Source organism: Rattus rattus, chromosome 9, assembly GCF_011064425.1.
Source record: "Rattus rattus isolate New Zealand chromosome 9, Rrattus_CSIRO_v1, whole genome shotgun sequence".
In the NCBI taxonomy this organism is placed as follows: Eukaryota; Metazoa; Chordata; class Mammalia; order Rodentia; family Muridae; genus Rattus; species Rattus rattus.
Genome location: NC_046162.1, coordinates 64,944,605 through 64,957,499, shown reverse-complemented (window position 1 = coordinate 64,957,499; position 12,895 = coordinate 64,944,605). Strand labels below are relative to the sequence as shown.

Below are 12,895 nucleotides of genomic sequence, written 5' to 3'. Positions count from 1 at the left end.
TATTGTACTTGGTAAGTACCGACTACTCTTTTACAGGACCGGGTTTGGATCCCATGCCCACATGGCAGCAGCCATTTATAGCTTCAATTCTGACCTCCTCTTCTTCTTTTTTTTTTTTTTTCCTTTTCCTTTTTTCGGAGCTGGGGACCGAACCCAGAGCCTTGTGCTTGCTAGGCAAGTCTACCACTGAGCTAAATCCCAACCCCTGACCTCCTCTTCTGACCTCTGCAGGCACCAAGCCCAAAGGTGAGGTACATACATGCACGTAGGCAAAACACCCATACACATAAAATAAATCGATCATTAAAATATGTATTTATTCATGAGCATTTGATTTACCTGCACATGCTATTCAAATTGAACTAAGAACCCTAGATTCTTCTTTTTCTTTTCTCGGAGCTGGGGACTGAACCCAGGGCCTTGCGCATGCTAGGCAAACGCTCTACCACTGAGCTAAATCTCCAACCCCAGAACCCTAGATTCTTATTTGCTTGGCCTGACAACTCTGAACCCAGTATCTGTGGGACACCCCCAACTAGTGGTGTCCAAGGATGGAGTAGACTCTGGGATTCACTTGTCCCTTCTAGACGTGAGCTAAGACAGTCAGGGCAGGCTACTGGTAGACCAGAGCTGCAGTCAAGCCAGCTTTGGACAGGAGGCTTTACAAATAATCCGGGCCTTTGCACTGTTAGCTCTTGCCTCTCTCTGTGTCTGAGGGTTAACCACATAAGAACGGTTGGTTCTTGGTTCGTTTTGATTGTGGGGGAAGGAAGACATTTGGATGGTTTGGGTGTGTGAACTCTCTCCTTCAAGGAGAGAGTTTGTGTTCAGCTGTTTGTAAAGTGATGGTCAGTGACCACCCACACCAGGAGTGCTGGGCCTTCTGAACTCTTTCTGCCCCTGGAGGAAGAAGTCTGTTTCTACCCCTTAGACTTGTCTTCTGAATCCAGTACCAAGAGGTGAGAGGGCAGAGTCCTAGGCGACCTCTCTGAAGGATAGGGATCAGCCAGTTTGGTTCCAGAACCAAGGCAAGAACTAGAGAATGACCATCAGGACCTCAAACCTGTGTCACAGAGAGCTGTCCTTCTGGGGACTAAACAGGTCAAGATGCTCAGATAGGCACATGGGACATCAAAGGAATGCAGTAAATGGCAAGCCCTTGTCCCTTGACAGCCAGGCTGGACACCCTATCTGTTCCCTTACTTTTCTACCCCTCTGTTTACCTTCTGACTGGGGCTCCAGTCACCCAGATCATCCCAGGACCCTGCACCCATACCCAGCTTCCAAAGACTCAATGGCACCTGGAGACCAGGCTTCTCCAGGAAGAGTAGTGAATGAGTAGTCACCTAGGAGTGCCATGGTCTGCCTCTTCGGTCCTCTCCCCAAGCTTGGCAGAGCAGGGGCCACCTCAGGGGCCAGACTTACTATCAAAGCTCCACCTCTGGGTCTGTTCGTGAGTTTTCAGTTCTCATGAACTGGAAAAGCCGGGGCTGAGGTTCCTGCCTGGCACGGGCCTTTGTGCACCAGCCAGTGAAGGACAGGCCCAATTCTAGCGCCGAGCAGGCCGGTTGCCAGAAGCGAGATCAGCCTCCTCCACTCACAGGGTGGCAAAGGGCGTTCATTACACAGAGGGGGAGGGGTGTTTAACTCACTCTGAAGGGGGCTCCCGGGGATGGGGTAGTGGGAGGGACAATTCACAAAAGCCGGGGCTACAAACTCCCAAAGGCTTTTTTAAAAAAGCGGTTCCCTTTCCCTCCTCCCCTCCCCCGCCCCGCGCCCCTCCCCCAGCCCCAGCCGCTGATGGCCTGCAGCCAACACTGGCCACTCCGTGCATCCAGCCTCCCGCCCTCTAGGCCTTCCTCTCCATCTCTTCCCCAGCCTTCCCAACTCTGCCCCTCCAACTACCTCAGCACACCCCACCTCCCACCCCACCCCCCACACACTCTGAACCATGCTGTCATCTTCTGCTCTGGTGCCACCATAGGCTCTGCCCTCGGTCCGAACTGAAGCTTTGCAAGCCGGGAGTATTCTGAAGCTCACCAGATTCCCCAGGCTGGAGGCCCCAGGGCCTGTTTAGCCACCGAACCAGGAGGAAGATCGCTGTGTCTGCAGAAAGCTGGCCGCTGGTGGTAGCTTCCTGGCCCGCCGAGCCGCACCCCTAGCCTAGGGGCCATTAACCCCTTTCTTCCCTTCTCCAACTACACCTAGCACCTCAGCCTAGTCGCCACCAAGGAGATGGACAGTCAGTGGCAGCTCACGCAGCTAAGGAAGTGAGGGTGGCAGGCCAAACTCAGCGCCCTGTCGCCCCCTCCCAAACCATCCAGCAGAAGGCCCTCAGTACCCCACACTTCACTTGCTCCAGCCCTGGCCTTTGGCCTGGTGGTTTCCGGGGAGAGAGCCTGGCAGAGAAAGGGCTTCCTCTGCTTCCTTGGAGGGGCGGGGCCGACAGTGTCAGCGCTGGGCAGCCCCGAAGAGTTGGGGTCCACTCCACTTGTATCCTGGCCCACAGCAAGGAGGGCTGAGGAACTTTCTGGCTGGCTTGTGGTGGGGGGCGGGGCAAGGGCCTGAGAGTCAGAATCCAGGAAGGGGGGTGCAGCGCACCCATTGCTCGCCCCTCCACAATCCAGAAGTTACTGGGTTTGCCAGCTACGTGGGCATCGCCAGCTAGAAAGCCCTCGGGACTAGAGTGACTCTATACATTCCCCTCACTCCACCCTTCCAGGCCAGCACCTCTTGACTTTCCCACATAGAGTCACCTTCCAATGAGGGGGCAGCTCTGGAGACACCATACCCCACGGGCTTGGCTTGTACAAAGACTTAGCTTTAGAGAGTCATTTTCCATGTGACCTAGGCGGAAGTGGGTGAGAGAGGGTCCACCCTCCTTTCCCCAACTTCCGATATCCCCCTGGAGCTAATCTCGGACACCGGATTGCACCTTCAACATCTCCATTTAATATTTACATTCAAGCAGGTAATAATTGGAAGCTTATAGTTCAGACATTTCTATAGCAGCAGGTTCTAGAGAGCTCTTTAGCCTTTTAACAAACTTTTTTTTTTTTGCACATAGAAACAACACACCCATGTGTACAGTATCAAAAAATATATACCAAGGTTACTGGTGTCGCAGTTCCTGGAGAAGAGGAAATAAAAATCAAAATACTGAATGAAGGGAAAAGGAAAAGGCCAACTGAAAATAGTCTGTCTGATATAGAATATAACATGATCTAGAGGAAACTCCATAAATCTAGGTTTTTATATTTCAATATATAAATACCTACAAATAAATATATATATATATCAGCCCGAGGGGGGTAGTCGGGCCTTCTGAGCTCAAACAATACATTTCAAGAATAACACCACGTACAAACCGGAGTAGAGTCAGCACTTGACAGTTAGCACGGTTAAAATATAATACTATAGCTGAGACCGCCTCGGGGCTGCGGGGTCAGTTCTGGTGGTCCACAGGGAGGGCTCGGGTCTCCTATAGGGAAGGGGGAGGTGGCGGCGAGACCGCAGGCACCACGTGGAAGGAGAGTGAGAGATGGACAGCTCAGTCGGGATCCCAGGGAGTGAGCAGGGGCCTGGCCACCGCGACTGGGGAGTCCTCTCCTTGGGAACCTCTGCGAGATTGCAGGTGCGGGAGTCCCAGAGGGCGCGACTCCTTCCCACTACACCGTCACGTATTCCTTGAAAGTGACGGTGAGGCAGTTCGCCGTGACGTCAGTGATAATTATATTCCCAAAGAAGGGCTTAAATTCACTCAGGGACTCCGCTGGCTCCTCCTGGGCCTCAGCGGGAGGCTTCTCCGCTGCAGTGGCCGGCGCCACCACTGCCGCCACTGCCGGAGCCTCCGGCTTCACCTGGAGGGTGCTGGGCGGTTCCCCGGCATCGCTGCGCATCTTGACACAGCGCAAGTCTATGGGCTCATCCAGGTCTGAGTCCAAAAGGATGACCTCGGGCTGCGGAAGAGAGGCTGCGGTGGGGGATACGTTGGCAGGGTGCTCAGAGACCGGGCTGCCCCCCAGGCAGGTCGGCGTGCTGATGCTACGGGCGGTCAGCCGCTTCTTGCAGGGCTCACGCTCGCCATGGGTCTCGGAGAGGCAGCGCTTGCGCGCATGGGAGAGGTTCAGGCCCACCGTATGGTGGTGGTGGTGATGGTGGTGGTGATGGTGGTGGTGGGCGGGCGGGTGTGAGCTCCTGGCTGGGTCCCAGGCCAGCAGGTCTGGCTTGGTGGTGAGCTGCAGCGGCTGCTCACCAAAGGCCTCCTTGGTCGGGGAGAGCTTTCGAGACCCTAGGTCCTGGGGCTGGGGGTCCCCCGACACCAGAGCCTCCTCCTCCCTGCGTTTGCAGGGCACTTCGGCTTTCTTCTCCTCAGAAGCACCGGCTGCCTTTTTAAAAGTCCTGTCGGCCTGGGGATGGCGCTCCTCCGCAGCACGTTTCTTGTGGCTGGGGGAGCGCGCCTCGCTCTCGGCTGCCTCGCCCGACTTGATCTTCACGGCCTGCATGCCGTTCTCCATGTACTTGCTCATCACGATCACGATGCGCCCATTCTTGTTCTTGTTCTTGACGATTTTCATCTTGCCCCCAATGCCATTACCGGCCACCGCCTCCTTAGGGGCTGGTGTCAAGCCATTCGGGGGGCCCTTTTCCGAGCCCTTGCCTGGAGCTCCTGCCCCTCCCCCCAAGGGCTTCACTGCCCCGAGGTAGCCTTTGGCTGCAGCTCCGTGGGCCCACTTGTCAGGAGGGTGGCTCTTGGCGCCCAGGTCTGGGCAGGTGGGGCTGGGTGCCTCCTTGTGGCCGCCCTGGTACTGCAGGTCGTACATTTTGGGGTCTGGCTGGTAGGGGTGGTGCTTTTTGCTATTTAGCTGATAGTAATACTTGCCGCTCTTCCCTGGTGGGGGCGGCTTACCGGACCTCTCCTTGCCGTGGGGCTGGTACTGATGGTGCTTCTTGCTGTTGAGCTCATACTGGTGCCCCTGGCCCTTGCCCTGCGTGCCCAACTCCAGCTTGGCACGGTTGTCAGCGGAGGAGTCTTGAAGCCCAGTCAGGACATTGGAGCGGCGGGCAAAGGTGGGTACCTAAGGGGGAGAAAGAAGGGGAAAGGTTGGCCCTATGGCAGGCCAGGAACATCGGGAAGGCGCCAGCTCCCACGGGTGGTGGTTGCATCAGAGGGGGTGGGGCCAGAAGTTCTAGTGCAATTGGGGTGCTCCCCCGGGGAACCGTAAGTAATTTGGGAAGCGACGTTTAGGGAAGGGCTTGTGCTGGGATCCGGGGAACAGCTCAAAGTATTCACCTGCACCACCAGCGGTTTGGGCTTGGGCCCTCTCTTTCGATATCCCATCAGCTGCTCCTGCCTTTCCCTGAGAGAGGGAAGAGAGTCGCAGGGTTAGTGTTCTCAGTTTTCCTTAAGGTCAGTAGCGCCCTGTTCTCAGAAAGGAAGGGATCATCTGGAGACAGAAAGGTGGCCTAAGTCTGCACCTTAAAGTTCTCAACAACACTCCCACTTCTGAGAAAGCCCCCACCCCCACGTCACGCTCAGATGTAAACGTTCTCCTCCCTCCCTTCCCCCACCTGCTGCAACACTGTATTGGTGTCCAGGAGATTGCTGCTTGGAGCTGACCAGACAGCACTGGGCACAGCACTGGGCCTGTGGCTCCGCAGACAAGTGTACTGGGTTTAGGAATTCAGGGAACAGGAGGTGTGTGCTGACCTCAGGACCCTTCCAGATCAGAAGCGAGGATGCTAACTACCTCATTAAGATTCAGATAAAGGGAGCCGAAGTTGAATGGGAGGACTCCTTTTCTTAACCGGCCAGGCATCAAACGGAGGGACTGAGCCCTTGTTTACATAGCGGCAAATAAGCCAATTAGGGGTTGGGGATGGGAACTGCCCCTGAAGCTGGCTAGGGTCTAGCCAGGTTCTCAGCCACCTGGTGAACCAGAAGTGGCACTACCCCACCCCCCAGCCAGTGGGCGGGGTGGCTGGCCGAAGCCCCGCCTCCTTAGAGGAGCGAGGCCCTTTCTACCCGGATTTCCAAATTAATATAGTTCAAGGGTGGGGGAGCCTTGATCACCACCAGCAAACTTCGCTAGCTCTGGCCACCCAAAGAGCGACTGCCCAGCCCTCCACGAACCAGCCTCCAGAGGTTGTCAAGTTCTGGATCGGAGGCCCAGTCTCCAGCTACCCGAGTCGCCACCCCCACCCCAAAGCCCCTGAGCCAACCCGGGGGAGTTCTGCCATGCCCTGGGGCCGGGTTGGGGTCTGATTCCAAAGTTGCATGGCATTGCAACAGCCTGAATTCTAATTCTTCGGGGACCCATTATGCAACATGGCATCAGCCGCTGACATGGTTACAGGGTGGTGAAGTCCCAGGTGAAGTCGGTGCGAGTTCCCCGTCCTACACTCCCAGCGTTCCGGGAAAGCAACTTTAGCTCTCAGGGTCTAGAGTTTACAGTTTTAGTGGCAAATGCTCCACAGGAAATACTTCAAAATAAAAGAGGGATGGAAGGCTGGGGGGTGGGGGGAGTGGCTCGGTTCTGAGGTCTCCTCCCCTCCTCCACGCCCTTCCCCCTCTACCCTCTACGAAACGGCGAACCACAGCCACCAGTGGTGAATCCAGCTGCAGCAGCTGCAGCGTGGCAAGCATCTGTTTGCAGGAGGATGGGCAGCCCCCCCCCCAACCACCAGGCAGCGCTCACTCATGCCCTCGGGCCAACCTTCGCCCTGATCTGATAGAGCAATTTACCCCCCACAAAATACAGCAGCGAGGGTTGTGAGGAGCTCAGGCTCAGGATAGCATCTATTCACTGCCAACCCGCCCCCCCACGTGGGGGGGCATAAGGCCTCGTCAACTTTTATCCGGCTGCCAAAAGGTTAAGTTCAGTTCCATGACGTTCAGGGCGGTTTCACAATGCCAGCTCCTTCAGAGCTGCCCCGCGAGGTGCCCGTGCCAAGCCAGCAGTGGCTGCAGAAAGCAACACCTAGGTTCTGGGGGCGGGGCTCCAAGGTTGCCAAGGGAGGGGGCCACGGGGATTCAGGTACAGTATTCCTAGGCAGATCCGGGGTCTTTCCCCACGCACGCTTCCAGCAGTTTCCCAAAACACAAGCCTACCTTCCCCAGCCCTACCCTGCCCCCACTCCCAAGTTGCAGCAACCGCCAAGGACATTGGTTAGAGAAGCCCAGGCCGCAGCCTTGCCCATCCGGGTTTGTTGGGGGTGGGGCTCCTGCCTGCCCCCTCCCACCCCTTCCCCCTTCCCTGCTGCTGCAAGCAGTCATCCACTTTGCGATTCCCACCGACGGCCAGGGCAGCAGGCTGCCAGGGGATGCTCACCTGTTCTGGAAGGCGATCAGCAGACGGGGATCCAAGATGTTCTCCTCTGGTTCCCACGTGTTATATCTTGCAAGTGAAAAAGGGGGGGCAGGGTGTAAAAAAAAAAAGCCAGGTTGGGGACATAAGGCCCTATGTGGTTTCCTGAATCAAAAGCTGTGGATATGGAGGGTAGACCGTAGGTTTCTTAAGGCCTAGCACAGTCCTTGATTACCCCCCCAAGTTAAAATAAACACACAAGGACAGGAGGAAAGGGGGGGTGTGAGGAAAACGAAACTAGCAGTTTATTTTGCAGTCGTCAAGAATTTTAAGCATGTCACTGTGACGTGTTCCAAGGCCACTTTCCTCTCCAGAAACCCTTCGTGCAAAGCAGACCAAAAGCAAAGTCGTAGTCCCCCCCTAACCCCAGCCCAAGTCTCCAGTAGGGCTTCAGCTGGCCTGCATTGGACCCCTAATCCGATAACTCACAGCTCAGCACCCCCCACCCCCTCAAGGCCCAGGAGACCGCTGTCACTGGCAAGCAAACCCCAAATACTCAGCAGTACAAAAATATGCCTCTCTCTCTCCCTCTCCCTCTCCGAGTGTGTGTGTGTGTGTGTGTGTGTGTGTGTGTGTGTGTGTGTGTGTGCCTGCGCCCGTCTCCATCCGGTGCCTTCGCATTTCAAATTAAAGAAAAAATTCCCCATCGAAAGAGCTGCAGTGACAGTTCCCAACATTTTCTGCCTTTTTTCCTCCCTACCCTGCACCACCAGGAGGGAGGACGCACACAATTGCATTTTCGTCGCTTTTTAAAATTTTTTTTTTTTTTGGTTTTGCAATATGGAGCCGTTCGGTGGAGGGAAAGGGGAAAGGAGCCATTTTCTGCTGCACATCAGTCAGTGCCTGCGCCCTCCCTCCCTCCGCCGGCCTCCCGGGCTCGGCCCCGCGTCTCTCCAGCTCCTCCGGCTCCTTTTAGCGCATAAATTAGTGATGGCATTTCCCGGAGAGCGGAGCACAACACAGGGCGCCCGGCTCGGGCTCGGCTGCTCCGCTTCCCAGTGCCTGCCACCGACTTCCCCACCCCCTCCCTCTCTCCACCCCACCTCCACCCCGCCTCCCGTCCGCTCCCCCACCACCCCACCAGCTCCACGGGTCCGCCGGCCAGGGCGCCTGGTGCCGAGGCACCCGGCCCCCGCCGCCCCTTACTTGGGGGACCAGCCTCTCCATTTCACCAGATACTCCACTCTGCCCTGTAGGGGGGAAGAGACAGCACTCCATCAGCTTCCGCGGGATCCCCAGCTCCGGCCCGCAGCCTCCCCACCCCCTCCGCGCCTCTCGCTCGCTGCTCCCGCCGCCGCTCCCGCGCCTCGGCGCCGCCACCCGCGCGCCACCCCTACCTTGCGGATCCGCTTCTTCTCGATGCTCTCCACCGCGAAGACGTGCTCGCCAACAGCTGGCAGCTCCATGGCCGAACCCAAGCGCGCAGGGGCGCAAGCGGCCGGCGCGGCTGCAGACACAGCTGGCTCCCGCCGGCGCCCCGATGCGGTCCTGCGCGCGGACCTCGCCACGCGCCCGGCCCCCGCCGCCGCCACTCGCCCCTCAACAGCCTGGCCGCCGCCGCTGCCTGCACCCGCCGGCTCTCTGCTCGCTCTCGCTCAGACAACTGAGCCCGGGCCGCCGCGGCACGAGAACTCATGCAAATCCCGGACGTCAGCGGGCGGGGCCTCGCAGGGCCCAGCTCGGCGTCAGGGGGCGGGACGCGCCTCGGATTGGCGCAGCCCGGCCTACCGGAGGCCCCCGGTCTGGGCGGCAGGGGAGGAGGAGGGCGCGGGAGGAGGCTGGGGAGGAGGAGGGCGCGGGGAGGTGCAGGGGAGGGATCTGAGAGCCGGGAAAGTGAACTGGGGCCGCGGAATAAAGGTGTGTCTGCCTAGGCGGCCAGGGTGGGCACCTCGACCGGGCCCACTACGATCCTCAGCCGGACACTTGGGACTCTCCCGACCCCACCCTCGGCCGCTGTTTCTGCTTGTGCACCGCCCGGGGATCCCTGCTGGGGGCCACGGAATCACCCGCTGCACTTTACAGTTGCTCCCAACTACATCTGTCCAGCAGGGTTCTGGAAGCACAGGGGACTCTCCGACAGGGGGCAGAATGGAGGCGGGGGCAGTTCAGGCCCCCACCCTCGGTGCCCACCGCCCCGCCCCGCCCCGCCAGGCTCCGGGCATTTAGGCCGCGGAGGTGGAGAGAGAAAGTCAGAAGACAGAGGACTTGGACAAGTCGAGGAGCACGAAGAGGCGAAGACAGGGACAAAGAAGCAGCTGGCCAAGGGCATTAGCACTCAAGAACCTCAGCAGAAAAGGGTTTTGAATCTGATCCCACCCAAGTTTCTGAATGGCTTCTAATTTACACTTGGCCCACTCATTCGCAGGGAAGGGGCAGTTTCTAGCAAGTCCCCCAGAGTCTGAGGCGCTGGGAGAGCAGGGGAGAGAGAGAGAGAGAGAGAGAGAGAGAGAGAGAGAGAGAGAGAGAGAGAGAGAGAGAGAGAGAGAGAGAGAGAGATATGATAATATGGGGGAGTGTATGAGTCTGCCTTGACTGGAGGTCCAAGAGGACTTCGTGGGGGTACATGTGAGAGCCTCAAAATAAAGAGTGGGGAGGACCAAGTAGAAAGTTGAGGCTGAGGGTTGGTGGATGAGTGGGCCGCGAGAAGGGGAGGGGAACTGGAATGGCCAGGGAGCCACATATTCCTCCTGAATTCCCGTCCCCTGGTCTCTGACAGCCAAGCCCTGCTGACACAGCCTTTGGAGACCTGGAGTGTGAAGTTTAGCACCTCGGAGCCGCCCAGCCCCGCACGTTCAGCTCCAGCGTCCGGCTGGGGGAGCTGCTGCGCCAGACGTGGCCTTCCGAGGGCGCCACCGGTGGGTCCGCGAGATCCGTGGGGTCACAGTGGGTAGACCTGACAGGGAACATGCCATTCTAAGTGGGAGAGGTAAGGGTGTGCCTTGCCTGCGGCGCGTCCGGGGCCCCAGCTCAGGGCTCCTGAAGGACATGGAGCAGGAAGCTTGCGCAATCCCTTGGCTGAGCGTCCACAGAGACAGAAAAAGCGCAAAAGAGGAGAGTGGATCGAGGGAGAGGGAGGGCAAGGAGCCATCCGGGTCTCTCTCCCTGCTTTTATTGCCTCTCAGAATGTCTGGTGAGGAATACACTGTGAGGTGACTTGCGAAGGGCCAGGTGCAGAAGAGAACCCCTAAAGCCTGCCAGGGCTTGTGTTGTTCCCAGGAATCCAGGAAAACTCTTCAGACGGTTTGATGTTGCACACACAGGTTGACTCCACGCACCTCCACTTTGCAACACTGTGGCTTCAGCTGTTGCTTAGCGGCAGCTCTCTCGGTATTTACTCCTTAGAGTGTTGAAGTGGAGGGGGTCGTCTTCTGGAGGCAAGAGAGTACTCAGTGTGCAGAAGCTGGTCTCTGACTATCATGAGGCCCAATCTAAGAGTCCCCAAGAAAGGGAGAGCCGATGTGGCTGACTACCCTCGCCCCAACTCTTGGGTCATCCCCCCCACTGTATTTGGCACACACACACACACACACACACACACACACACACACACACACACAATGTGCCTAATGAGTGCTCAAGTCCAGAAACTGTTGCGGGACAGCTCAGTCAGAAAGAGAGGGGTCTTCAAGGTCACGGGGTGAATGAAGCTCTGTCGTCCAAAGCACCCACTAACCTCAGCCACCCAGGTTATTGGCACAGCCGGCCATTCAGGAGGTCTGGAGCAACGTTGTGTAGGCCAGTCCCTCAGTCTGGGAAGCTGAGCTTCCCAACAATGTCGGTCTCTTTACTCAAAAATCCCCAGGAAAATCTGTTTACTCTGGGTGTTTCCTGCGTTATCCAGAACCCAGGCTCAGTGGAGGGAGGGCAGCCGTTTGCAGCCTACCCGCCACCAGGGGCGTTGGGCTGTATAGCAACAGCTCCGCTCACTGGGTCCAGGGGCCCTCAGGGGCCCAGATCTGGACCTTAGGGGCCACTGAAAGGAGCTAGGTGCACCGACGCCGAGTTTGCGCAGGAACCACTCGGCAAGCCGGGAAAGAAGAGCTCATACTCTCCTACACAGAGGATCTTTTCTGGAGTTGCATATGATCTAACCATAGGAACCTCCTGGCTCCCTAACTGCGGAGGGGGCCTCCTGGAATCACCTCAAACACGGAATGCCACCCGCCACTGCCCAGCCCTCCAAAGGCCTCTCCGTGGGCAGCTTTGGAGGTGGCTGAAACACAGAAGTGCTCGCCAACGCAGCAACTCTCTTCTCTCAGGCTGTTATTAGTCCTCGTGGAGGGTGGGCAGATGAAGAAAGTGACTTACCCTGGATCCCTGTCCTTACACGAAGGCAAGTCCTAGACCAACCCTCTTGTGACAGCTACCGTAGGGACAGCTCAGAGCCACCAGCCCGAGTACGAGGCTGGGAGAAAGCCGGGCAGAAGCCCGGGGGTGGCCAATGAGGTCACCAGATACGTCCAAATCCTTCTTAGAAAGCCTCCCTTGGGGCGGCCCCTACCTTTCCAAGCCCCTGTCTCGGCACCTCCGAGGGAATCACGGGAGAGACTGACTCCAAACCCGGGATTCCCAGAGCCTTCTACTGGGGCCCCTGTCCTCAACCGGGGATGCCCAGGGGCCCCACGGGAACCTTTATAAGACTCCTTAATCCAGTGCACTTGATACTGCCCCTTTCCAAACAGGGTGAGTAGTTCCGTCGGCTCTACTGAGAAACAGAAGCCCTCCAGATGCCACCACGGGCTGGGGCCCCCAGGGGCCTTCAGGGGCCCCAAGAGAGGAGCGATGTTCCCTCGCCCAGCGGTAGGCTCGAGTTTAGAAAGGTGGGGCAAAGGAACCGATCCCGGAGAGGCTGGGAACTTTTTAATGGCCGAAGAGTGGAGAATAGTTACTGAGAATCCAGTCTTGGAACAAGCGTGACCCGCGCCGACCGGGGTTGAGGAGGGGGGGAATAAACTTCTTAAAGGAGCCGTCTCCGTGAATGGGTTCTCGGTCCACGGGAGATTGCCATCGCCACCCTCTGACCCCCAACTTTGGGCTCTGTTTGGAGGAGGGGGCCTGAAGCTTCCGGGACCAGCAGCCCCGGGTGGATTTCAGACAGCCAAGGGGATTTCAGTGGGTATGACTACCAAACTGCAAGGGCTCCTTTCTCTGCCACGTCCTTAGTAGGGAAATTGTCTTTGACTTGAGAGCTGACGTTCGTAAAACAGTTTTTAAGCGGCGGCTTAGCTTAGGGGGGAGCTGACCCGGTGAAACTGCTAGGGGTGGGGTGGAGAAGAGGGCGTGCGGGAGGGAGCCCTACACTCCTTCCCTTGCACACTCCAGGAAGAAAGGCTTTGTTTGCCAGGGATTTCTTCGGCGCGTCCCCCCCACCCCTATTTTGCCCTCTGTCACGCCACCCGCGAAGGATTTGTTTTCATTTGCACCGCGAAGCCTCCCCCCACACACCCCCAGGTCCCACTCTAAGAACCCGCGTGGTGCTGGATCTGCGGTGTAGATAGACTAGAGATGGCAGGGTACACAGGCGGGGC

The 12,895-nt window shown here is 57.8% G+C and overlaps 1 protein-coding gene and 1 long non-coding RNA gene across 2 annotated transcripts; one reads left to right on the top strand and one right to left on the bottom strand.

Annotated features, from left to right (window-relative positions):
- Positions 1–2,929: 2,929 nt before the first annotated feature.
- Positions 2,930–9,792, bottom strand: Cbx4 (chromobox 4). The gene is made up of 5 exons (XM_032912050.1): positions 8,705–9,792; positions 8,514–8,557; positions 7,332–7,397; positions 5,294–5,360; positions 2,930–5,078 (listed from the first exon to the last, which is right to left on the bottom strand). The coding sequence occupies exons 1-5, from the start codon at positions 8,771–8,773 to the stop codon at positions 3,669–3,671; spliced, it is 1,656 nt and encodes a 551-aa protein (XP_032767941.1). The 5' UTR covers positions 8,774–9,792; the 3' UTR covers positions 2,930–3,668.
- A 17-nt stretch (positions 9,793–9,809) lies between these two features.
- LOC116908714 lies at positions 9,810–11,608 on the top strand. The gene is made up of 2 exons (XR_004389014.1): positions 9,810–10,222; positions 11,314–11,608. It is a non-coding gene; the product is annotated as an uncharacterized LOC116908714 (long non-coding RNA).
- The last annotated feature ends 1,287 nt before the right edge of the window (positions 11,609–12,895 follow it).